Consider the following 27,953-nt stretch of genomic DNA (forward strand, 5'->3'; position numbering starts at 1 on the left):
GGAGAAAACTTTGGCGATAATGGCGCTTTAAATATCATGAAGAATGGTTAGGCTTTCTCTTGTTCAGGATGATTGTTGCCTGGCACGAATGTTCTCTGTAACTTGTCAGTCCAATCCTGAATATTTTCCAGGTCATATTATAAAATTATTTGGGCTTTTTCATTGTCAAAGGAGTTGTAATTGGAGCTGTAGAGTTTTCTGCAAACATTGTTCTCCTGACCTAAAAGCAGAACATAATTGATGAAGTAGCTGAAAATGATTGGGCTGAGGGCAGTTCCTGAAGGATAACTGCAGTAATATCAAGGGGTTGTGATGGTTGACCAGTGCCAACCATGTTCATCCTCTTATTTCTGGTATGATTCCAACTGAGGAAGGATTTCTCTTTTAATTTCTACTAACTTTAGTTTCACTGAGCTGCCTTTGTGTCATACTCGAGTGTGGGCTGGATGTCAAGAGTTGGGGGCAGTCACCTTTTCTCTGTCGCCTAGATTGCCTTCATGTCTGGTGAAGGCTGTAATATTGTCTGCAGCCTCATTGTTCTGATGGAACCCAAACTAAGTGTCAGCAGTAGCTTATTTTGAGATTACGATTCGCTTGATGGCTGTTGATGGTTTGCACCATCACTTTACAGATGACTAGGTGTAGGTAAACGGGGTTGTAGTTGTTTGGGTTGATTTGGCTTTTTCTCGATGAGACATACCTAGTCTATTTTCTACATTATTAGGTGGATGCCAGAGTCTCAGTTTTACTGGAACCGTTTGGCTGGAGGTTTAATTAACTCTGTGCTGGCTTTTAGCGCTAGCTTTGAAAGTAAGAAGAAATTCTTTCCAAGCACCACATTTCATTTATAGATTTCGATAATGATATGCTGCTTAGGGATAGTAAATTATTTCATGGTATCTATCGCTAAATAAGCTTATAATATTGGATTATGTACTTGGCAACAAATCCATGTAAATTTACAATAATTTGATCAGGACAGGGGCCTGTTTTGATGTAATTTAAGACAATATAACCTTTTACTGATTATTTATTCCAGCTGGTTAACCTTTGTTTTTGTAATTCAATCAGTTGATATTGTAGATATCATGGATAGCAAATCAATTTTCTCTCGCCCCTCCGCCCCCCACAACAGGTATTTTTGAATATTTTACACAATGGATTTATCGATCTCCTTTGACTCAATATGCTGCCCATTTTTTCAACTTAGGTTAAAGTGAATTTTTAGGATGTTCCATCTAAGAAAATCTCTTTTCCTGGTGTCTTTGGATTTTGTTCCGTTTTAGAAGCAGTTTTATTTTATGTCTCTGCCAGTTATTTGTTAAAAAGGCTGTATTAAATGTTTATATTTATTAAACTATAAGGCCTGAATATACTTACACAAACTTTCAAGTTTTTAAAGTTTATTTATTAGTGTCACAAGTAGGCTTACGTTAACACTGCAATGAAGTTACATTGAAAATCCCCTAATCTAGCACCTATTTGGGTACACTGAGGGAATATCTAGCATGGCCAATGCATCTACCCAGCACAGTTTTCAGACTTGCTCCATTGTGTTGAGCAGATGTCTGAGAGCATTTTTTTGACGTGACAAAAAAAGTAGATGTATAGATAAACCCGCTAACTAAAAATATTTTTTAAACGCAGCTGCTCTTTTGGAGAGTCAATGCAAATTTGATGGGCCCAGTGGCCACCTCCTGTACTGCAGAGATTCTGGTACAGTGCAGATTCACTCGCATGCTGCTTGTTATGAAGATATCCATACAAGAAGAAAAACCTGGAAAATTGTTGCTTTTGTTTGAACAAAGATTATGGAGTGATTTGAACAGAGGAGGTTAAAATCAAAGAAGATAGAAATGTTTCCAGTGATTGAGGAGGACTAGAAAAGGGGACATAGCTTTATGTTTAAATGTAAAATATTAAGAACGGAGAGTAGGAAAGCATTGTTACAAATAGAGAAACTGCTGAGTTGTGTCAAAATTTAAGAATAATTTGGTTACTTGATGGTACGAGAAGGGTCAAAAAGGAATGTGAGGATGAGTGGGCACATGCGTTCAGAGTAAGCCTTGTGGAGGATAAATGCCAACAAAATCTGTGTTTGGCAGAACTGACAGTTTCTTTGTTGTGCTCTCTATGATACTTGGTAAAAATTGTTTGATTTTCTGAGAATTTTGAATATGAAACGGGTGCAAGTATGAGTCCTGAGATGTGTGCTGTATGTTATTGCCATTCCATCAAGAAAATCTTCATTTAAATAATGCAATTAATTGTTTCCAGCACACTCCAACCAGAAATCTGCTTCGGGTCATCCGGACTACTTGTGCAAATGGCAAGGCCTTTCATACTCGGAGTGCAGTTGGGAGGATGGTGCTCTTATGTCCAGGAAGTTTCAGTCGCACATAGATGCATATACAAACCGCAACCAATCCAGGTGCATCCCCTTGAAGGAGTGCAAGGTAGTTGAATTTAAGTATTTGGGTCCATACAGATTAAAATATTTCTATGTAGCTTCCTACTTAAATACTTATATAAATACTAACTTTATACTTATTCTGATGTATGCTACTTTGAAGTTTGTAATGCTTTCTGTACTTCAAAGTCAACTGATTCCTGTAGGCCTAATCTGTTTGTCTGATGTCCATTATATACCAACGAACTGGAAGTTAGTATTCTTGATATAGCCTGGCTTTAGCATCAACAATAGGAAACTGATAGAAAAAGAAAGAAAAACTATGTTTTGTAAATCAATTGGGAAACCCCAGTGACCCATTCTAGACATCTGATAGCATATATTCAATTCACTGAGCAAAATTGAGAAACTTGTGAAGTTGATACAAGCCCTGACAGTAGACCATCTGTATTTTATTTGACATTCTGACATTGGTAATCTTTTAATCTAAAATTGCTTCCCACTACATTGAAAATTTGCTACACTGTTTTATTCACTTCATTAGAAATCAGAGATGCGCGCAGAACTCTAAATATGTACCTTGTCATGAGCAATTTCAGACTTTGGAGCTCCACGGAAATATGTTTCCTGTTACACTCATCCATAACTAAGTATCCATGGGTGATTGGCAACATCTCTGATGCTGTTGTTTTATGGGGAAGAACTCCAGGGACAGTTTAAATAGCCCAAAGAGAGCTATTCTGTTCATCATGTCCATGATGGGGCATTTCATTAGATTCCATTATTGTTTCTAGGGTATCTGTTAATTGGTGCCAGTTGATGGTACATAACAAGGTTACTTTGTGGAACAACACTTGACATTTACTTTTGTTGTTTATGCAGGTTTTAAAGCAAAGACCCAGGTTTGTTACACTGAAGAAGCAGCCAGCTTATATTGGAAGTGCTGACGTATTGGAGCTCCGAGACTATCAGTTAAATGGATTAAATTGGCTGGCACACTCCTGGTGCAAGTAAGTAGTTACAAATGCATGTTTGAGATTTCAGGATTATCCCCTTTGGGCATAATGGGAAATTGGATACATATTGCAGTGAGATTACAGTTCAAATTTCTGCTAAAATACTTTAGCATCATCACAAACTCAAACTCTACATGAACCAGTGAAACTGTTCAATAAAAGTTTTTTTCCCTCTTGAAATGAAAAGCATTAATTTTATTTAAGAATGGTAGCCTGGTAGTTTTATGAATACAGGAAAAAATGTATTTATCACAAGAGAAAGGCATTTAATAAAATCTAGTCCTCCACCTGTAAGTAACCTTATTTTAAGTGAATGAAAATTACTTTTCATGCTTAATAATACCTGCATGCCAAAGAAAATCAGCATTATTTTCAGGAAGGCGATGGCCTAGTGGTATTATCGCTAGACTATTAATCCAGAAACTCAGCTAATGTTCTGGGAACCTGGGTTCGAATCCCACCACAGCAGATGGTGGAATTTAAATTCAGTAAAACTATCTGAAATTAAGATTCTACTGATAACTATGAAGCCATTGTCAGTTGTCAGAAAAACCCATCTGGTTCACTGGTGTCCTTTAGGGAAGGAAATTATCTGGTTTGGCTCACATGTGACTCCAGGACCACAGCAATGTGGTTGACTCTCAACTGTCCTCTGAACAAGGGCAACTAGAGAGGGGCAATAAATGCTGGCCAGCCAGTGACGCCCATATCCCATAAATGAATAATAATTAACAGTATACCTTGAACAGAAATGCATTGCCTTCATTATTTTGATGTGCAGGTGGGAGAGGGGCTGTATGGCCAGTTTTATGGGTGAAACCAACTTCAGGCATTATTATTATTATTCTTCTATTGTTAAGGATCATGGTGATTCAGTTTAAGCTGGATGTAACTAAAGTTTGAAATTCAGATATTTTTTGCACTGGTTCAGCTAGTTTCACCCGGGTTGCAAGCATGTAGGTGGTGGGTGTTAACTGGGGATTTATTTGTGCTCCTATAAATAGCAGGCTGGAATTGTGGGTTTGGTTAAGAGGTGTATGTTTGTATTGTGTATTTCTATAAATAAAACCTGTAACCGAGGGCAAAGATTGAGACCAGTTCTCTCCTTCAGCACCTGGTTTTCTGGAGAAGAATATTGTGCTGATCAAACTGTGATTGTTTCATTTGCTATCATGACTGTCAAGTGAATGTTTGAGGCCAGGGAAACAATTTTGATTTAAATCTGCAGCTAATATTCACAAAAATGAAATTAATTGTATGTAAATTTAAAGGCATTGCGAGTTGTCTTTTACATTGGTTTGATGAAATCGAACCATAGCATGGTAATAGCACTTAAGCAGGCAATTTGGCCCGTCATTTCTTTGCTAGCTCTCTGCAAGTGCAGCTCATCTAGTCCCACTTCCCCACCCTTTTCCCACAGCTCTACAATTTTTTCCATTCAGATAATTATGTAATTCCCTAATGAAAGCCCTGATTGAGTCCAGCTTCACCACATGCTCAAGCATTGCATTACAGATTCTTGCTTCATAAAAACATCATTCCTTATTTTGCCAGTCACCTTAAATCGATATTTTCTAGTTTTCGCTACTTCTGCTAATGGAAAGCTTTTTCCTACCTGTTCTGTCTTGATTCCTGATTTGAACAATATTAAATCTTTTTTATCTAAGGAAAACTATCTTGGTTTTGCTAATTTATCCATGTAACTGAAGTCCCTCATTCCTGGAAGCGTTCTCATAAATCATCTTTGCATCCTTTCTAATGCCATCATATCCTTCCTGAAGTGTTGTACCCAGAATTGGTCATAATCAGTACTACAGTTGAGACACCAGTGTTTTATAAAGATTCACCATAATTTTCTTTCTTTTGTTCTCTCTGTCTCTATTTAAAATGCCCAGGATCCCTATACCTTATTAACCACGCACTCAGCCTGCCTTGCCTTCTTCAACAATTTGTGCACATATACCCCAGGTCCCTCTGCTTAGACACAGCCTCCAGAATTGTATTCTTTATTGCTTATCCTTGTTTTTCAGATCAAAACATAACGCATCGCACTTCTCTTTGTATCATGTCATCGGCCATGTGAGCGTCCATTCTGTCTATGTCCTCTTGAAGCCTATCACTATCCTCAATTACCAGAATCTCTCAAAGTTTTATGTCATCTGCAAATGTTGAAATTGTGCCCTGTCTGAGACGAGGTTAAATCGAAAACATGGTAATATTCTCAACCAAGCAAACTCCTGGACTATCACACAAGAATTATGAACTACAGGGAAATAAAAATTTTGAGCAGTAAATTTCCTGCTTGGGGAAAATAGGAATGCTGCTTGGACCTGGCTGTCATAGGGCATGGGAGCAAAGCTGTCCTGTAGTATACCAGCACAACCATGAAACTCATTTAGTTTATTCAATATCAAATCATCACCAAGAGGCAGCAGTCTTCTTCAGATTTTCCCATTGCATTACCTTCTGTTGCTCACCTCTGGAAGACTGGAAATTATGATGTGGATATGCCAGCGTTGGACTGGGGTAAACACTAATTCTGACAACACCAGGTTTAAGATGGAAACCTCGAAAGCTAGTGAGTTTACTATCAAATAAATCGGTTGGACTTAAACCTGGTGTTGTCAGACTTTAGACTGGAAATTGCCAAAAGAATAATTAACAGATTAAAGCAAAATACTGCAGATGCTGGAGCTTGGAAATTAAATGCAAATACTGCAAAGTCTCAGCCAATCTGGCAGCATCTGTGAAGAGAGCAACAGTTATTTTTCAAATCCAATATGATTCTTTTTCAGAAACTAGAATCCAGTTCCAAAAAAGTGTTGTGTTGGACTCGAATAATTAGCAATCTCACTGGCAAGATAATCACAGCAAAAAAAAAGTCTGACTGAGTGAAAGCAATTCTCATATCTTACCATTTAGGTCTGATGTTGCAGTCTGGTGTTGCACATGATATGCCTGAGATTATGACTGCTCCCTTACTTGTCTTGGACATTTGTTTTGCTGATTTTCTGCATCGCTCTTCCTTTCCATTCAGTCTCTTTTTTGCTGCCTCCCCACTTTCCCCCCACTTCTTTTCTTTAATTTCAGGATGCAGGCTTTTGGGACAGATGTGACGAGGAAACAACTCAAACAACTCCTTTCCACCCTCCCAACCCTCATTACTCGTATTTTGCCCTACTTCCTCATGTCATTGCACCTCTCCCCATCTCCCCCCCCCACTACCTAATTCCTCATCTTGCAATCTCCTCCTATCACATGCCTCTTAACATTAAACAATCTAAACGTTATTGTTTAAACAGCTTTCCTTGCATTTAATTATTTGAGAGTTTAGAAAAATGAAAGTGAGCTTGCAATGATTATTTATTGCTGTCTTTATTTCATAGGAACAATAGCGTCATTCTTGCTGATGAAATGGGCCTTGGGAAAACCATACAAACCATCTCCTTCCTCAGCTACGTGTTTCACGAGCACCAGCTGTATGGCCCTTTCCTATTAGTAGTTCCACTCTCAACACTCACTTCCTGGCAACGAGAAATTGAGATGTGGGCGCCTGAAATGAACGTCGTAGTTTACCTGGGGGACATCAGTAGCCGTAATATGGTAAATTGCTATTTGATGTTGTGTTGCTGCATCCAGCAACTAGACTTTTTGGTCTCAAAGGGACACAGCTTAACTTTAGATACATATTCTGAAATACATAGTTTAAAATGATACATCATCTGATATTATATGTGCAGCATTGCAGGAAATCCAGTTAATAATGTAAATTTGTAAGGCAAATCAATATCAAGTGAGACAATATCTTGTGTCCCTAGCAATTTCATTCAGCAGCAATTTTCAGTTATACAGCAACTTTAGTTAAACATCCCAAAGTGCTTCAGAGGAGCATTTCAAACAAATAATCAGGCACATAAGAAGATATTAAAAAGGTTAGGTTCCAAGGACTGTATTTAAGTAGAAAAGAGACAGAGGATCAAGGAGGGAATTCTAGAGCTTACTGCCTTAGCAACTGAAGGTAGATTGATTAATACTGAGGACAAATAAGAGTTCAGAAAAAGAGGACTGCAGATACCTTAGAGGGTTATGTCCTGGAAAAGATTGCAAAGATAAGGAGGAACTAAGTCATGGCAAGATGAGGATTTTAAAATCAAAGTATCATTGAACTCTGAGCCAATGTATGTCAATAAGTACAGGGGTGATGAGTGAACAGTGAGTGTTGAGTTAGAATATAGGCAGTAGAATGTTGGATGGAATCAAGTTTACAGTGGGTTGAGTTTGGTAGGCTGGCCAGGGCTGTATTGGAATAGTCAAATCTAGAAGTAACAAAGGTATGGGCGAGGGGTTCAAACAGACAAGCTGAATGAGGACAGAGTAACTGTTATGGTGGTGCAAATAGACACTGTTAGCAATGTTGTAGATCGGTGGTTGGAAGCTCAACTCATGATCAAATATGACACCAACTTTAGGGAAGGAAGCGGCAGAGGCAGCTGATCTGATGGACTCAGTCCTGGAGATAAAGAAGTTCATGAGCTCCTCACACTTTTTGAAAGTGAGGGCTGGGCAGTGGGAGTGTTGTTTAAGCAGATGGTATACAGGAGAGGAAAGAAACTAGGGATTAGAGAGCAGCTTCATCATTGGAGAACAGGACCTAACACTGCTTTAAGAGGTTGAGCTGGATCTGGTGCAGAATGGCTAAGCCAGTGTTTTGATGTAGAGCATAATCTCCATAAAGTTGTAACTTTATGGAGATTATTCTGTGTAATAACTCATGTTTGAACATGAAGTATCTTGAGCTGGAAATGTCCCTCAACATCCCAACACCAGCCATGCAGTCTCCTGGAAGGTGCAAGAAATGCAGTGTCAATAGAGGAGAAAAGGTTCTCTCCACCCCGATTCAGTCAGGGAGATTACGTTGATCACGCATATGTTAACAATCCAATTATGATGCATTCTCTGCCCCTGCCAACACTCTGTCCAACTCCACTTTGAAAACATGCAACATGTGAGCACACACTACACTAGCTGGAACATATTCCAGACAGTCACTTTTTTTTTTGTTTTTATTCTAATTCAATCAAGTCAAGTCCAATTCAAAGTCTCAACAAGTTGAGCCATTCCCAATCCAAGCTGACACGACAGGACTCTCACCTCCTGTCTTGGGCTTGTCTGCATGATCCAAGCTGATTGGCGTAGGCATAGCTCTCCTCCAAGGTTTGATCTCATTTTCATCTTAGCCAAAAGGCTGAGATCCTGCTTTTAAAAATTGCTTCAAACGAAGCTAAAATGTAACCTGATGACTCCAACCAAGTGCAGCTTGTTGATACTACACTTGATCTTGTCTTAGAACATAACAGCCTATTATACAGCCTACACCTACTCTTGGGTAGTTTAAATGCATGATTCCTAATCCTTTTCAATTGTCAATGTCTACCAATAAACATGCAATTTTTCTTTTTGATTATGATAAATTTGTTCTACTATTAGATAAGAACATATGAATGGATGCATCCTCAGACAAAGCGGTTGAAATTCAATATCTTGTTGACAACATATGAGATTTTGCTGAAGGACAAGGTGAGAATGCAACTAGCTACATATAATCATCATGAAAGAACATTTTCAATGCAAGTCTGCACTATATATTCATCCTAATGATGTCTTTGAAAAGCTGTTATTTATTTTATGAAGTGCTACACTGAAGAAATCCTTCATATTTGTATGTATTTCCTGGTAACAATCTCAGATTGTGATGATAAGCCGGTGAAACCATTTAGCATGCATAATTACATTAACAGGTGAGGAAATCTCAAAGATGACGCTTAAGTTCAGAAATGCAATTCATAGTGTTGACTGTTAATAGAAAGTGATGTACTTTTAAAAAAAAAATTGAGCTAAGGACCATTAAAACTGATCCTTTTGATGAAGACCAGATTTAGATTTACAGAAGATCTTTAACTGTTTTTGAAAAATAATTTCTGCTGGTCTCCAATCATTTCAATTTCCCTGTTTTGCAATGGGCAGTAACAAAGTAAATATATAGCATTTGAATAAGAACAAAATGCTGGAATTATTCAGCAGGTCTGGCAGCAACTGTGGAGAGAGAAATAAATTAACATTTCCAGTTAAGGACAAGAAAGAACTGGTGGAAGACCATTGCTCTGAAATGGAGGTCATATAGAGATTTACAGCATGGAAACAGGCCCTTTGACCCAACATGTCCATGCCACCCCTTTTTTATTTTAAACCCCTAAACTAGCCCCATTTGCATTTGACCCATATCCCTCTATACCCATCTTACCCCTGTAACTGTCTAAATGCTTTTTAAAAGACAAAATTTTACCTGCCTCTACTACTACCTCTGGCAACTTGTTCCAGACACTCACCACCCTCTGTGTGAAAAAATTGCCCCTCTGGATCCTTTTGCATCTCTCCCCTTTCAGCTTAAACTTACGCCCTCTAGTTTTAGACTCCCCTACCTTTGGGAAAAGACATTGACTATCTACCTTGTCTATGCCCCTCATTATTTTATAGACCTCTATAAGGTCACCCCTCAGCCTCCTTTGCTCCAGAGGGAAAAAGTCCCAGTCTAATCAGCCTCTCCTTATAACTCAATCCATCAAGCCCTGGTCCTAGTAAATCTTTTATACACTCTTTCTCGTTTAATAATATCCTTTCTTTAATAGGGTGACCAGAACTGTACACACTATTCCAAGTGTGGTCTTACCAATGTCTTGCATAACTTCAAGACGTCCCAACTCCTGTATTCAATGTTCTGACCAATGAAACCAAGCATGCTGAATGCCTTCTTCACCACTCCAGCCACCTGTGACTCCACTTTCAAGGCGGTATGAATCTCTACCCCTCGATCTCTTTGTTCTGTAACTCTCCCCAACGCCCTACCATTAACTGAGTAAATCCTATCCTGGTTCAGTTACCAAAATGCATTCCTTGCATTTATCTAAATTAAAGTCCATCTGCCATTTGTCAGCCCACTGGCCCAATTGACCAAGATCCCGTTACAATCCAAGATAACCTCCTTCACTGTCCACTATGCCACCAATCTTGGTGTCATCTGAAAATTTCCTAACCATGCCTCCTATATTCTCATCCAGATCATTAATATAAATAACAAATAACAGTGGACCCAGCACTGATCCCTGAGGCTCACCGCTGGTCGCAGGCCTCCGGTTTGAAAGACATTCCTCTATGACCACTCTGTCTTCTGTCATCAAGCGGATTTTGTATCCATTTAGCTACCTCATTCTGGATCCCATAAGATTTAACCTTATGTAACAACCTACCATGCGGTACCTTATCCAAGGCCTTGTACAAGTACCTTGTAGACAACATCAACTGCACTGCCCTCGTCTGCCTTCTCGGTTACCCCTTCAAAAGAACTCAGTCAAATTTGTGAGACATGATTTTCCTTTCACTAAGCCATGCTGACTGTCCCTAATCAGTCCTTGCATCTCCAAATGCTTGTAGATCCTGTCTCTCAAAATACCTACCAACAACTTACCCATCACAGATGTGAGGCTCACTGGCCTGTAGTTCCCGGGCTTTTCCCTGCAGCCCTTTTGATCCTTAAGAGGCCCTACTCTCTCCCTGGTTACTCTTTTAGCCTTTATGTATTTTAGAAGTTCTTTAGATTCTCCTTTGCTTTGGCACCAAAACAATCTCATGTCTCCTTTTTGCCCTCCTGATTTCTTTCTTAACTCTATGCCTACATCCCCTATACTGTTCAAGGCTTTCACTTGATCCCAACTGCCTATGTATGTCATGTGCCTCCTTCTCAACCAGGGCCTCAATATCCCAAGTTATTAGTTCTTTCTTCACAGATGCTGCCTAATCTTTTGGGTATTTGCAGTGTTTTGGTTTTATTTCAGATTTACAACATCTGTTTTGCTTTGCATTTTTGAATGCTTCTTTTCATCTCTGAAACATGAGTCAGAGTGTGCCTAGCGTTGATCATTTCACATTTTCAGCACACTAGAGAAAAGACTGCTCAGTAACCAAGCTGTTTCATTCGGAGACCAGATAGTTGCTGTGGGAAAATAGAAAGTCACATGGTGATAAAGGATATTCTTCAGACAACTGGATTGCAACACATTATTGCAATAAGAGTAACAAAAATTTCGCTTTAAGATTCTTAATATTGGGCCTCTGAATATGATGTAAACTTTGAGAAAGAGTTGTGATGGGTAAATGGATAAGCACATCCTAGTGTGGTAGTCACTTTCACTACTGTGAAAGATCCAAGATTTGGGTCCATTTGAGAAGTTTACAAAATTCCTGGAGCAATCATAGAATCACTACAGTGCAGAAAGAGGCCATTTGGCCCATTGAGCCTACACTGAAACAATCTGACCCAGGCCCAATCTGCGTAACCCCACATATTTAGCCTGCTAATCTCCCTGACACTAAGGGTAATTTAGCAGAACCAATCAACCTAACCTTCATATCTTTGGAGTGTTGGAGGAAACTGGAGCACCCGGAGGAAACCCATGCAGACACTGGGAGAACATGCAAATTCCACACAGACAGTGATCCAAGGCCAAAATCAAATCTGGTCCCTGGCGTTGTGAGGCAGCAGTGTGCCACCTTGCCACAAGGGAGAGGAAACCTCAGTTGTTAACAAATGAGCTGTGCTTGAAAATGTTTAAATATGTCTGTCGTGTAAGGTCAAGATCTGACTGAGCTCAGAGCCCTGTCGGACATTGTCTAAGATGCTGCACAAACAGCTGGAAATTTGGTTGAGCCGCAGGGTGGATCTCTAACCTTTGCAGCTATATCCAAACGTGAGTCTCTGCAGTCTACAGTTCTGTCATTTTAATGTTGAGTTTTTAGTCCTCTGAATAGAAACAATGCAGTATTAAGTGTTGGTAAACTCCATTCCAGGATTTTGAACCCTATCCACATAAAAGTTCAAAATGTGAAACATGTCAGTGAGTGTAGATTTAAAGTAGTAAAATATATTACAGTTTAACATTTTGTTTCAGTCATTCCTTGGAGGTGTAAACTGGGCTTTCATTGGAGTGGACGAAGCCCATCGTCTGAAGAATGATGACTCTCTCCTTTATAAAACCATGATAGATTTTAAGTCGAATCACAGGCTGCTGATAACGGGGACTCCGCTCCAAAACTCACTCAAAGAACTCTGGTCCCTCCTTCACTTCATCATGCCAGAGAAGTAAGTTTGACTTAAGAGTTTGAGTTTGATCATTAAGGGGTAGAAATATAGGGATAAAGTTGTGTTGCAGCAATAAGCTTTAATTTCTTGTTAGAACATAGAACATTACAGCGCAGAACAGGCCCTTCGGCCCACGATGTTGCGCCGACCAGTTTTTTTAAAAAAAAAACACTGACCCACTAATCTAAACCAATCCCTTTTCGTCCATAAACCTATCCACAGATCTCTTAAATGCCCCCAAACTAGGCGCATTTACAACTGCAGCAGGCAGGGCATTCCAGTCCCTCACCACCCTCTGGGTAAAGAACCAACCCCTGACATTCGTCCTATAACTACCCCCCCCTTAATTTAAAGCCATGCCCCCTCGTGCTAGCTTTCTCCATCCGAGGAAAAAACCCTATCCACCCTATCTAAACCTCTAATCATCTTATACGTTTCAATAAGATCCCCTCTTAGCCACCTTCTTTCCAGCGAAAACAACCCCAAATCCCTCAGTCTCTCCTCATAGGACCTCCCCTCCATACCAGGCAACATCCTGGTAAACCTCCTCTGCACCCTCTCCAAAGGGAAAATAACTGTCACAGTCAACATTTATGTCAACCAACATATCACAAACAGACGCCTGGTTATTAACACATTGATGTTTTGTGGGATGTTGCTGTGTTTCCTACATTACAGCACAGCAAAACTGTTTCATTGTTTGTAAGACAATTTGAGGTATCCTGAGGTTGAGAGTTTTATAAAAATGTGGGGTCTTTCTTTTAAATCTATCCTTTTGTTTACTCTTCCGTCTTTTGCTCTTCACTATTTCCCTTTCCTTCTTGAGTTCTCATAGTACTGTGGTCCATTTGAGCTTTTGTTTATCCAGTTGACTCAACGATAACGTTTTATTTCATTATTACACTAATTCTTTTTTCCATTTGAAGTTAATTTAAGGTCTTAATGTATTATTTGTCAGCTGGTGGTTTTAAAACAATCTTATAGGATGTGTGTCAGTCTGTGTTTTACTTATGTAATTTCAGTAAATGCACAACCTGACACCGGAATTAAAAAGTTAAATTAGTTTCTGCTAAATTTTGGTGCCTTATTCTTCTTCCGCGGCTCAGAGTTTAAAAGTAATGGCCTATTGTTTCACAAAATTAAGGCTGAGGAATAGAAGAGCATGTCAGTTGTGAGGGAGAATCTGCAATTAATCAGGTGGTCCCATATGTAGTAATATTCACTGAAATTTTTATTCATTGAAAGTTAACAATTTAACCTATCGCAGTTTGTTGACACACAACTTAGTATTTCATGCATTTGGTAATCCAAATACCATCTCTTCTATCTGTGAAACAAATCTTTATAATTGGATTTTATTCCTGGTCATAGGGAAAATGCTAGAATTAAAGATGTTGTAACAGGGCACTTTGATAAATTCAAAGTAACCAGGCAGAGTCAACATGGTTTTGTGAGAGGGAAATCACGTTTAATAAATTTATTGGAGTTCTTTGAAGTAGTAGTAGATGTATGTGCATTAAGGGAAACAGTGGATGTGCTGCATTTGAATTTTCAGAAAGACTTTGATAAGGTGCCTCATTTAAAGATTGTAAAATCTAAGTTCCTGGTGGGAGGTGGGGGTAATATATTGGCTTGGGTAGAAAATTGGCTAACTAACAGGAAACGGAGGGTAGCCATGAATAGGCCTTGTTGACAGGATGTGATAAATGATGTGCTGCGGCGGTCAGTTCCAGCACCTCAGCTCTTTCCAATTTAGATAAATGATTTGAATGAAGGGACTGAAGGTATGGTTGTTAAATTTGCTGATGACAAGATAGTTAAAAAAGTAAATTGTGATGGGGCATAATGAAGCCACAAAACAGTATAGGTAAGTTGGTGTGTGGGAAAAGATCTGGCAAATGAAGATTAATGTGGGGGAATGTTTGATTGTCTCTCATGGCAGGAAGAACAGAAAAGAAGCATATAAATCATGAGAGGGTGCAGCGGGATGGGGCATCCTAGTGCATGAATCACAATAGACTAGTATATTGGTCCAGCAAGAAATTGTGAAAGCTAATGGAATGTTATCATTTATTATGAGGGGAATTGATTACAAAAATAGGGAAGTTATGCCTCAGTTGTACAGGACATCTGGAGTACTGTATACATGATTGGTCTCCTTACTTAAGGAAAGGTGTAAATGCATTGAAAGCAGTTCGGGGAAGGTTTACTAGATTATTATCTGAATTGGGTAGGTTGTCTTGAGAGTAAAGGCTGGACAGGTAAATTTGTATCTGCTCGCGTTCAGAAGAGTAACTGGCAATTTGACTGAAAGATATGAAGATCATGAGGGATGGACATGGAAAGGATGTTTCCTCTTGATGGAGAAGCTAGAACTAGGAGCCTCTGTTTAAAAATAAGGGGTCACCCATTTAAGACAGATGAGGAAACTTTTTTTCTGAGGGCTGAGGCTTTGAATTCTCTTCAAAAGTTAGTTGAAGCAACATCTTTAAGACAGAAGTTGATAGTTTCTTGATGAGAAAAGGGGCTAAAGGTTCTCGGAGATAGACAGGAATGTGATCTTTGATAAAGTGCCTTGGTTGATTTTTATGAACAAAATTAATTGATAAGAGCATGTTTTTGTCAACTGAATCATTGCTGAGGTCAGCTTAACCTTTCAATGTATAGAGAATTTGTTTTTGTGGCATTGACAATCATAAGAGTTAAATTGTCAGGAAAACTTTGCTGCCAGTAATTTTATTTGAGTAGCTTATGTATGAAACTAAGTAAAAGCAATTTTTCTGTTTGGGGTGGGAAAAGATTTTCTTCCTGGGAAGTGTTTGAAGAGGAACATGGTAAAGGAAGAGAAGTTGGATACACAAGCCTTCACCGGGAACTGGAGCCATTCTTGCTGCGAAGAGTGAAAAAGGATGTTGAGAAATCTCTACCTGCTAAAGTTGAACAAATATTACGAGTGGAGATGAGTGCAGTCCAAAAGCAATACTATAAGTAAGTAATGCCTCAAAAGAAAAAAATCCCTCTGATTTTTTTTATTAGCAAAGCTGATGTATACAAAATCATTTTGAATTTGCTAATCTGAATGCCTTTTTTTGCAAAACCTATCCAAAAGTGAGGCAGTAAATTAATAAGAAAGCTGCAAACGTTAGAAATATACAAATGACATTTGTAAGTAGAAATGGTAAATTAGTGTTTCAGGTGTCAAGACCGTCCTTTGGGATGCTTTACGTACTGCCATGTTGTGCATTCTGTAGAAGGGCATGAAATGTTGATCTGTCTTTTCTCTTTATTGATGCCAAAAGATCTGCAAAAATGGGGTCAAAAGTATATAAACTTTGAGTCACTTTGGAGGTGTATAGTGCATGGTGGCTTAGTGGTTAGCATCGGTGCCTCACAATGCCAGGGACCTGGGTTCGACTCCTGGCTTGGGTCACTTTCTCTGTGGAGTTTGCGTTCTCCCTGTGTCTGCTCCAGGTGCTCTGATTTCCTCCCACAGTCCAAAGATATGTGGATGAATTGGATTAGCCATACTAAATTGCCCCTTACTATCAGGGAGACTAGCTAGGGTAATTGCATGGGGTTATGGTGATAGGATCTAGATGGATTGGGGTCAGTGTAGACCTGATGGACTGAATGGCCTCCTACTGCACTATGATTCATAAAACATATTCATAGGAGTGCTGAATTGATAAATGATGACCTATTAAATTCAAAAGTTTAATTTTGACTTGGTATTAAGTAATGTTTGTGTACAGAGCCATTAAGTTTTTTTCTGAAAGTAAAATAATCTTCTATAAAATAAGCTATGATATGTAATTGGTTGACTGTAATTATTGCTCCTTTTTGTTTTAATGTTAGTGTTATTTTTTTCTTGCAATACAATAGATGGATATTAACCAGGAACTACAAAGCTTTGAGCAAAGGGTGTAAAGGGAGCACTTCCGGATTTCTCAATATCATGATGGAACTTAAAAAGTGTTGCAACCATTGCTACCTCATTAAACTGCCAGAAGATAATTTCTATAACAGACAGGAGGCCTTACAGGTATGTGCATGTGTGTCACTGTGGTGATCTGTATGACAACACCAGGTTTTAGTCCAACCTATTTATTTGATAATATTCTCACAAGCTTTCGGGGTTACCCCCTTCGTCAGGTGAATGGAGAGTTCTGGCCTCAGACAGAGCATATAAAGCACAGACAGTTTAGAGATTACTGATTAAAATGCGAATCCTTACACCTAACCTGCTGTTCAAGACCTGAAGTGGCTGACAATGTGAGTGGTAGGAGCACTGATCACAGTTTAAAGAGATGTGTATTGTCTCCAGACAGTACAGTAAGTGAGGTTTTGCAAACAAGACAGCCCCGAACATCACCCAAGCACAACGCAACGCCATCCACGCTCTCAAGACAAACCGCAACATTGTCATTAAACCAGCAGACAAAGGAGGGGCCATCGTCATACTGAACAGAACGGATTACTGTAAAGAAGTGTACCGACAACTAAACAATGAGGAACACTACAGACAATTACCCACAGATCCGACCAAAGAACACGCTCGTCAACTCAACAATCTGATCAAGACCTTTGATCCGGACCTTCAGAGCACCCTCCGTGCTCTCATTCCACGTACTCCCCGCATTGGAGATCTCTACTGCCTCCCAAAGATACACAAGGCAAACACACCTGGCCGTCCCATCGTATCGGGCAATGGAACTCTGTGTGAGAACCTCTCCGGCTACGTCGAGGGCATCCTGAAACCCATTGTACAAAGAACCCCCAGCTTTTGTCGCGACACTACGGACTTCCTACTGAAACTCAGCACACATGGAGCAGTTGAACCAGGGACACTCCTCGTCACAATGGATGTCTCAGCGCTCTACACCAACATCCCCCACGACGATGGCATTGCTGCGACTGCATCAGTACTCAATGCTGACAACTGCCAGTTTCCAGATGCAATTTTACAACTCATCCGCTTTATCCTGGACCACAATGTCTTCACCTTCAACAACCAGTTTTTCATCCAGACACATGGAACAGCCATGGGGACCAAATTTGCGCCTCAATATGCCAACATCTTCATGCACAGGTTCGAACAAGACTTCTTCACTGCACAGAATCTTCAACCGATGCTGTACACTAGATACATCGATGACATTTTCTTCCTCTGGCCTCATGGTGAACAATCACTGAAACAACTATATGATGATATCAACAAATTCCACCCCACCATCAGACTCACCATGGACTATTCCCCAGAATCAGTTGCATTCTTGGACACACGCATCTCCATTAAGGACGGTCACCTCAGCACCTCACTGTACCGCAAGCCCACAGACAATCTCACAATGCTCCACTTCTCCAGTTTCCACCCTAAACATGTTAAAGAAGCCATTCCCTATGGACAAGCCCTCCGTATACACAGGATTTGCTCAGATGAGGAGGATCGTGACAGACACCTCCAGACCCTGAAAGATGCCCTCGTAAGAACAGGATATGGTGCTCGACTCATAGATCGGCAGTTCCGATGCGCCACAGTGAAAAACCGCACCGATCTCCTCAGAAGACAAACACGGGACACAGTGGACAGAGTTCCCTTCGTCGTCCAGTACTTCCCCGGAGCGGAGAAGCTACGACATCTTCTCCGGAGTCTTCAACATATCATTGATGAAGACGAACATCTCGCCAGGGCCATCCCCACACCCCCACTTCTTGCTTTCAGACAACCACACAACCTCAAACAGACCATTGTTCGCAGCAAACTACCCAGCCTTCAGGAGAACAGTGACCACAATACCACACAACCCTGCCACAGCAACTTCTGCAAGACATGCCGGATCATCGACATGGATACCATCATCACACGTGAGAATACCATCCACCAGGTACATGGTAAATACTCTTGCAACTCGGCCAACATTGTCTACCTGATACGTTGCAAGAAAGGATGTCCCGAAGCATGGTACATTGGGGAGACCATGCAGACGCTACGACAACGGATGAATGAACATCGCTCGACAGTCACCAGGCAAGACTGTTCCCTTCCTGTTGGCGAACACTTCAGTGGTCACGGGCATTCAGCCTCTGACCTTCGGGTAAGCATTCTCCAAGGCGGCCTTCACAACACACGACAGCGCAGAGTCGCTGAGCAGAGACTGATAGCCAAGTTCCGCACACATGAGGACGGTCTCAACAGGGATCTTGGGTTCATGTCGCACTATCTGTAACCCCCGTGACTTGCCTGGGTTTGCAAAACCTCACTTACTGTACTGTCTGGAGACAATACACATCTCTTTAAACTGTGATCAGTGCTCCTACCACTCACATTGTCAGCCACTTCAGGTCTTGAACAGCAGGTTAGGTGTAAGGATTCGCATTTTAATCAGTAATCTCTAAACTGTCTGTGCTTTATATGCTCTGTCTGAGGCCAGAACTCTCCATTCACCTGACGAAGGGGGTAACCCCGAAAGCTTGTGAGAATATTATCAAATAAATAGGTTGGACTAAAACCTGGTGTTGTCAGACTTTTTACTGTGTTTACGCCAGTCCAACGCCGGCATACCCACATCGTGATCTGTATGTGCATGGCTGTTGGTGTTTGCATTTTGGACTAATTGCATCCCCTGTGAGTGAGTGATTTTTTTTAATCTGAAGTATTTAAGACTTAACTGTTGTGGTGATTTGTTTTTATGTGGGTCAAAAAATGTCTGAACTTGATTATGTCACTTTACTGTCCCAGAAATCCAAATTGAATAAGTTCAGAATGTGCCTTTCCTCCTGTGCAGCTCCTGTGACTTAAGAGTAAGAACATCATCAGATGTTAACTTTTTAACAAATTATTTTTGTGGGGCAGATGGAGTTGAGCAATAATGGGACAATCCTATGGTCACTTTTCTTATGGATTGCAGCTTTTTATTTCAAACTTTAAAAAAATTGGATTTTCAAGTTACCATGCTGGGATTTGAACACTCATTGTCTGGATTATTGATGTTAGTCAATAATTCCGAAAGTTTGTGGGATTACTATCAAATAAACTGGTTGGACGTTAACCTGGTGTTGTGAGACTTCTTACTGTTATTGATGTAAGCACAGTAGGTGCCAATGTCAGCATCTCCACATTCTTACTGTGCTTACCCCAGTCCAATGCCCATCTCCACATCATTATTAATGTAGGTCCATAAATTACTAACTCCAGTAAGTAGCACTTACAGTGGGTAATTTTGACTTTGGGTTAAATGCTACCTGATTTTTGTTTAACTTACATTAGAAGGGGAAATAGAGAGGATTGTTTAACGTCCAGCTGGGCTGATGCTCCCCATTTTCCAAAATTACACTCACCTTGTGCCTTGTAACTAAGGCTCTATGGAAAAGTTCTGTTTTTACCTATGTATATCTGTGGACCCTTTTAGTGCTCAGACCTGTTAAATGAAAAAATTATGTTGATTGCTAAGTTTAATTTTTTTTTCTGGATACCCTTCTGTGGAATATACGCATCTGTTAGATTAATGAGTTATAACTCTACAATGAAACCTAAACAGATGTTAGCACTGCTGCCTCATAGTGCCAGGGACCTGGGTTTGATTTCCCTATTTGGGTTACTGTCTGTGCAGAGTCTGTATGTTCTTTGTGTCTGCGTGAGTTTCTTCCGGATGCGCCAGCTTTCCGCCCACTGTCTGAAAAACGTGCTGGTTGGGTGCATTGACCATGCTAAATTCTCGCTCAGTGTACCCGAATAGGCATTAGAGTGTGGCGACTAGATTTTCACAGGAACTTCATTGCAGTGTAAATGTAAGCCTACTTGTGACACTGATAAATAAACTTTAAACTCATGATTTGTTTAATGATATTCAGAATCATACTGTGCATTATGATTTGTTTCTCTTTTAACACTTGGCAGAAAAGACGGGAAAATTTATGAATTTGAAATTAATGTTATTATAATATACTAAGTCATTGTAAAATTAACCATTATTTATTTAGATTCTTCAATTAGTTATGCATTTAACTGAGACAATATGGAGATCTCTTGTATCATTTGAATCACTTTTTTTCCTGATGTCTTGTTTTCCTAGCATTTGATCCGTAATAGTGGAAAGTTGATACTGTTGGACAAGCTGCTTTGTCGACTAAAGGAGCGAGGCCACAGAGTCCTTATTTTCTCTCAGATGGTTCGGATGCTGGATATTCTAGCAGAATATTTGAAATGCCGGCAGTTTTGTTTCCAGGTCAGTATTCTCACTCAAACTGAGAAAGTGTTGAGAAAATTTACACATAACCATGCATTTGCTCTTGCACCTCCTTTTCAGATGCATCCTGCTGCGTTTTTTATGAATGGCAGTTGAACAAAATTAAGATGCACGTCAGCATAGTGGAGTCAGTATGTGGCTCATGGAATGAAAAAGCACAGGGCTCATTTCTTCATCTTCAGTGCATTCTGTTGTGTTTCTAACCTTAACCAAGTTGCATGTGGTGGTCATAAATGGAGGTCAGATTTTTTTACTGAATGAAAATTAGCATGTAAAAGATGTCATGCCCTGAAATATTACAATGGGGGTGCTGACGTTAGATTGGAATGGACGCAATAAAAAGTCTCAACACCAGATTAAAGTCCAACAGGTTTATTTGGTATCACCACTCACCTAATGAAGGAGCAGAGCTCTGAAAACTCATGATACCGAATAAACCTGTTGGACTTTAACCTGGTGTTGTGGGACTTCTTACTTAAATATCACAGCAGGATTGGAAAGTAGTTTCAAAAGTGCCATAGTACAGATCCAACAAACATCTTATCGGAATGCCTACTGAAAATCTGCAAATGTTTGCAGACAGATTTTTGCTGCAGGCCACAAAGTGGCATTGTAATTCACAATACACCTAATGTCTGATCTCATCTGGGCTCTGAACTGAATTAACATTATATATCTCTGCACAGTGGATTAACCCTGGGTTATTCTTGCAGTGATCTGGGTAACATTAGGAAAGGATTGCAAGTAGCCTATTCTTCAGGTTAGAAATGAGTGTGTTTTTCTGGGAGAAAATAGTCATTTTATAGTGGCATTCTTTGAGTTGTGAAGTGATACAGTTTGATAGACGTTAGGAGTGGTAATATAAACTAAATGGTGCAATTTTAAGGAGTAGAAAGACCTGAATGCTCGCTGTAACCATTTATTGAAGGTGGCAGAACAAGTTGCTGAGGCTGATTTAACATTATGGAAGGACAAGAAGCGAGAACAAGGCAGTGGGGTTGTTAATGAAGGATCGTTTTATATAATAGTGAAAAATGACCTTAGTTCTAAAGGTCAAGATGTAGAATTGGTTTGGGTAGGGTTAAGAAATAGCAGAGGCAAGAAGATAATTATGGGATTAGTTTACCAGCCTCCTAACAGTAACAATATGTAGGATGGGCTATACAGGAAATATTGATGGTGATTTGTAAGAAAGGCACTGCAATAATCAGGAGTGATTTCAATTTAGATATAGATTGGACAAATCAGGTTGATAAAAGTAGCCTGGAAGATGAGTTCATGAGGTTTTTGGGACAACTTCTGAGGGCAGCATATTCTAGGAGGTTATAGCAGGGCACTGAGAAAATCTTAACACAGTCAGTCGATATGGTTTTGTGAAAAGCAGTCATGTTGGTTTAATTTGTTAGAATTATTGGAGGAAGTAACAAGTAACATGGATAAAGTGGAACTTGTGGGTGCAGTGTACTTGGATTTTCCAAAGATGTTTGGGGTTAGCTTAAATGGGCATTTTGGTCGCAAAGACCAGTTTGGGCTGAAGGGCCTGTCTCTATGCCATAGATTATATGATTTTTATAAGGTCCACATCAAAGATTACTACACAAAATAAGAGCTCGGTATAGGAGATAACGTTAGTATGGATAGAGGATTGGTCAACCCAGCAGAAAGCAAAGAGAAGGCATAAATGTCATTAAGCTGTAACTAATGGAGTGCCACAGGGATCAGTGCTGGGACCTCAGCCATGTGCAGTCTGTATTAATGATTTGGTTGAAGGGACTGAATGTGTGTTTGTGTGCTGATGACACAAAGCTAGGTAGAAAAATAAATTTGTGAGGATATAATGAGTTTACAAAGATATTTTGATAGGTTAACAATGAGAAGAACATTTTCAGATGGAGTGTAACATCCAGGTACAAGAATCACAAGAAGTTAGTATGCAGGTACAGTAATTGATTAAGAAGGTAGATAGAATGTTTTTGTTTGTGTAAGGGGAGCAAAATTATAAAGCAGGGATGCTTTGCAGTTCAGAGATGGTTCGCTCACCTGATTCTTGGCTGTGAAGGGGTTACCTCACGAGGAAAGGTTGGGCCTGTGTATATAGGAGTTTAGAAGAATGAGAGGTGATTTATTAAAATGTATAAGACCCTGAAAGGACTTGACAGGGCTGATGTTGATTTAATGTTTTCCCTGACGAAGGAGATGAGAATTAGGAGCCACAGTCCAAAAAAGAGTCACCCATTTAAAACAAAGATTAGAATTTTTTTCTGAGGGTCATTAGTCTGTGAGATTCTCTTCCTCGGAGAACAAAGGAGGCTGGGTCATTGAATATTTTTAAGGCTGAGTTAGATAGAAGTTTGGGATTTTCCAGTCCCACCAGAGACAGATTGTCGCAGGACTGGACTGAAAAATATTTAAAATTAAAATTTATTTATTCATGTCACAAGTAGGCTTGTGTTAACACTGCATTGAAGTCACAGTGAAAATCCCCTAGTCGCCAAACTCAGGCACCTGTTTGGATACAATGAGGAAGAACTTAGCATGGCCAATACACCTAACCAGCATGTCTTTCAGACTGGAAACCGGAATACCTGGAGGAAACCCACTCAGACGTGGGGAGAATGTGCAGACTCCACACAGACATTCCCAAGCCAGGAATTGAATCTGGGTCCCTGGCAGTAGTGCTAGCCGCTCTGCGGCCAAAAGAAGTATTGTATCCAATACTGGGCGCCACATTTTAGGAAGAATGTCAAAAAAAGGAGACCTGCATTTATATAGCCCCTTGTGTGATCACAGCCATCGTTGTAATGTGGGCAGCAGAGAAGATTTTCAAGAATTTCTTTGGGGATGTCAGTAATATGGATTGACTCGTGAAGTTGAGTTGGCTCCCCTTAAGAGTAGAAAGGGTGATGGGAGATTGAATAAATTTTTAGAGCTTCAGAGGAAAGCTGTTTACACAGACAGAAATGTCAGTAACCAGTAGAAATGGATTTATGATGATTGGTAAAAGAACCAGAAGGGTGATCAGAATTTATTTGAATGTGATGAATTATGATGACCTGGAATGCAAAACATGAAAAGATGATGGGAGCAGATTCATTGATGACTTCCAAATGGGAATTGGTTAAATACTTAAAGCAAATATTTTCAGGGCAGTGGGGAAGGAACAGAAGCGTGAGACTACTTGAATAGCTTTTGAAAGAGGTGGCATTAGCAAGGTGATCTGAATGGCCTCTTGTATCTCATGATTCCACGGTCTTATTTTAACTTATTGAACTATATTTTCACTTTAATTTGCTGTTTTATTTATAGGATTAAGCCCTTTCCAGCAAAATAACTGCTTTTAACATTGGAAAAAATACTTACGTGTGATGCAGTGAATGTAAAAATGGATAGGTTTGAGAATTAGAGGGTTAATGTTTGGGCCGATTTGTCTTTTCTCAGAATCACTGAATTGTTAGGGTGCAGAAGGAGACCATTTTGCTTCTGGTGTTTGCGCTGGCTTTCCAAATGAGCATCTTGACTTGGTGCCTGCTGTTTTCCTGCACCCTATTGTATTTATTCATCACCTAATGCCCACTTGAATGCCCTAATTGAACCTGACTCCACCACACTTCCTGGCAATGCATTCTCGACTCGAAACGCTTGGGTGAAAATGTTCTTTCTCGCATCACACTTGCTTTTTTTTGCAAATCACTTTAAATCTGTGCCCTCATTTTTGATTCTTTTATGAGCAGGAACAGCTTCTCTCTATCTATGCTGTCCAGCCCCCTCATGATTTTGAACAACTCTATCAAATCTCTTGGCTTTTTTCTCTCCAAGGTGGACTGCCCCACCTCGCCAGTCTATCCTTATAACTGATGACTCTTATCCTAGAACCAATACTGCAAACGTCTTCAGCACTCTCTCCAGTGTGTTCACATCTTTCCTATAGAACTGTGCACTATATTCCGGCTGAGATCTAAATATTATTTCATCCTTCACTTACGTCGTACGTTATAATGAATACACGATGTCCATTTGCAAAGGACAAATCTGAAGGATAGTTATTTTTTAGGATTTTTTCTGTATTTCACTAACACGCCTTATACTAATGGTAACTGGCCTTTCTGTTACAGCGTCTAGACGGATCCATTAAAGGAGAGCTGAGGAAGCAGGCGCTCGACCATTTCAATGCAGAAGGATCAGATGTAAGACTTTTTGTGTGCGCGTGCATGAGAGTGAGAAATAGGGCAAGAAATAAAGAGATTTATCCTCTCTTCGGATGGCTGTGGATTTGAATCCCAAGGTTTGACTCTGCCTGTTTTGTTCAGCTGAGTTTCACCTGGTCGTAGCCAGGCCATATGAGGAATAAGTGATGTACATCATCCAATCAATACATTTTCTGCCAGCCAGTTAGAGTGGCACCGACATTACTTGAGGGGCAAGCCCATGGCTCAGTTCATCCTCCATTCACTACTTTATGTTGGTGAACAGCAACCAGAGGAAAGAGAAAGGTGGGGGAAATGATTCATTTAAATTTTCTGAACTTATCTTCTGAAGTGAGACAGAGTAGCTGCGATCATCAATTTGTTGTCATTCAAGTTACAACCATTGCAAATTTTTTCCTGTTCCTGTAATTTTTATTCAAAGGTCTGGTGTGAAGAGTTATCCCTGAAATGTTTATCTTTCTCTTTCAGATGCTGTTGGATCTGTTGTACAGTTCTAGCATTTCTATATATTTGTTTCTGATATAAGTCTGATAGTGTAGTTACTGTTAGTGATTGAGAGAGTGCCTCAAGTCTGTTTACTTCAGTGAAATGATTGTTTCTGACCTTTTAGAGATTCTTGTATGTACGATAGCTGATGCTGCACTCTCTTCAAAAGAAAAACTCACTGCCATAGGCTCTAGAAAAATGCCACGAGAGAATTTAGCTGCATGAAAGGTTTGATTAAATAGTGCAAAAGTTTCAATACAGTTAACATAGAAATATATCTAAATACAGCAGTTCCTGTTAACGTGGGAACTGTTATCAAGTTCCTTAGTGTGGTTGTTGTAAACTACCCATGACTGAGGTTTTGTTGTGACCCCTTTAGCTGATAGTGTTCCACATACTCGGGAACTGGAGTTGGTCCCACATAGGTGACATGATAACTAATCAACCAGTCACATACTGCCTTCCCATAATGGACCTGCCCTTGAGAGGAGAAATGGTCAAAATTAAGCCACTTGTAACTCTCAATTAAATCCCTCAATCTCTGCACTTCCGAGGTCAACCCCACTTTTTCTAATCTCTGTGTAATTGAAGTTTTTCATTCTAGTTGATCTCTTTTGCCACCCTCTTTGTAAAGTGTGGTGCCAGAAATGGGTGCAGTACTTGCCTGGACATAAGCAGTAATTTAAATGGTTTATAAATCTGAACTTCTTTAAAGAACACTTGATGCAATGTATTTATTGCTTTTAATCACTAAACAAGAAATGAACTTAATAAACCCCAACAACCAGCAGCAACTCTTCACTACGTCTTTGCTAACCATCTTGAAAATTGTAATCACATGCTGTAATGATTTCTACGTGACATTTTTTTCAAGGAAAAACACATCCTATGTGATCAAACTTAATGCGCGAGGTAGCGTTATTTAGCAGCTTCTATATATGTCTGAGGGATACATGGTCAGAAATTATTTGGATATGTTCATAAGAGTTATTAAAGTAAACTTAATCTGTCAATTGTGTTTCTATTGCGGAATTCTGATTTTAGCATTAGTCAATTTGTACATTTACTACTACACATAAGGATTTGTTGAAATGTTTAATTTTACAATAGTTGGAATGGGCAGAAAATTAGACAGTCTAACCAGCTGTAGCTATTCAGTCATAATGTATTGATGTCATTTTCACCTTTAGTTGCTGGGAAAAGAGATGTTACTAGTACACAATTTGTGAAGAATCTGTTTTAGGAATTTGTCTCTTTATGATCGCAGGACTTCTGCTTTTTGCTGTCAACCAGAGCAGGAGGGTTGGGCATAAACCTGGCATCTGCAGACACTGTAGTTATTTTTGATTCAGACTGGAATCCACAGAATGATTTACAGGCGCAAGCGAGAGCTCACAGAATCGGTCAGAAGAAGCAGGTAACTATTTCCCTGTTGTTGATCAAAGTACATCATAATGTTAATGTTTATGATTAACTACTGATTTTAAAACAAAAAGTCATACTCCAAACTGGATAATAGTTTGGTGTCTAATTATCAAAGGTGTATCATGTTTAGAAGCCTCGGTGATTTATCTGAACTCATCTTTCTAACCACCAACCTTGTGAAATTAAAAGTTTGATTTAAATTTTGTTTGTGAGGATATCATGTACGTAATGCATCTTCCAGGTGAATATATATCGGCTGGTTACAAAGGGAACAGTAGAAGAAGAGATAATTGAAAGGGCAAAGAAAAAGATGGTGCTGGACCACCTCGTTATACAGCGAATGGATACAACAGGGAAAACTGTGCTACACACTGGCTCCAATCCCACAAGGTACGTAGCGATGTTTTTGAGTCATCGTTTATGGTACCAGGACAAGTAGCTAAATAAATTAGTCATTTATTAAAGGTTATTGTTAGGAAACTCAATTAAATCTCTGCCTTCGATTCTCTGATGTTGGTGTTATTATGGTATCTTTGTGCACCAGTAATTCACTGGGAAAAGAAGGGATTTCACATTTTGGCAACTTCTTCAAAAAAACAATCACAGAGTCACTTTAATAATTGCATCCTGTTTTGTCTTTTATTCTTTTCAACTTAGTGGCTGACATAGAATATGGGCCATTGCTCTGAATTTAGATTTCCCAAAAGTTTAGAAGAGTTGTCACCTGAAAAGACCACAGGCCTGCTGGATCCTGAACCTAGCCTATTAGCACAGCGTTAAGTGCATAACAGTATGATGGATTATATCATCAAAGTATGCAGATGGCACCTCAATTCCACAAGGACTGCAAGGTCACTCCTACCAATACTGTCCTAGACAAATGCATCTGGATTGGTGAGGATGAAGCCAAGTGTGTTTTATCTCTTGTTGGTTCTCATCCCACCTGCCATCAATCTAAAAGATATGTTCTTC

General features: G+C 39.7%; 1 protein-coding gene across 2 annotated transcripts in view; it reads left to right on the plus strand.

Moving 5' to 3' along the window:
• chd1 (chromodomain helicase DNA binding protein 1) overlaps positions 1-27,953 on the plus strand; it is a 176,072-nt gene that overhangs the window by 105,917 nt on the left and 42,202 nt on the right. For both annotated transcript variants that reach the window (XM_080189073.1, XM_080189074.1), the window contains exons 10-20: positions 2,278-2,456; positions 3,293-3,420; positions 6,813-7,029; positions 8,914-9,003; positions 12,429-12,619; positions 15,419-15,607; positions 16,502-16,661; positions 20,692-20,844; positions 24,978-25,049; positions 26,824-26,973; positions 27,223-27,371. In XM_080189073.1, coding sequence (XP_080045199.1) covers positions 2,278-2,456; positions 3,293-3,420; positions 6,813-7,029; positions 8,914-9,003; positions 12,429-12,619; positions 15,419-15,607; positions 16,502-16,661; positions 20,692-20,844; positions 24,978-25,049; positions 26,824-26,973; positions 27,223-27,371 — 1,678 coding nt within the window. The remainder of the gene's footprint in view (positions 1-2,277; positions 2,457-3,292; positions 3,421-6,812; positions 7,030-8,913; positions 9,004-12,428; positions 12,620-15,418; positions 15,608-16,501; positions 16,662-20,691; positions 20,845-24,977; positions 25,050-26,823; positions 26,974-27,222; positions 27,372-27,953) is intronic.

Source organism: Carcharhinus amblyrhynchos, chromosome 5 (genome assembly GCF_965287045.1).
Source record: "Carcharhinus amblyrhynchos chromosome 5, sCarAmb.v2.hapA, whole genome shotgun sequence".
In the NCBI taxonomy this organism is placed as follows: domain Eukaryota; kingdom Metazoa; phylum Chordata; class Chondrichthyes; order Carcharhiniformes; family Carcharhinidae; genus Carcharhinus; species Carcharhinus amblyrhynchos.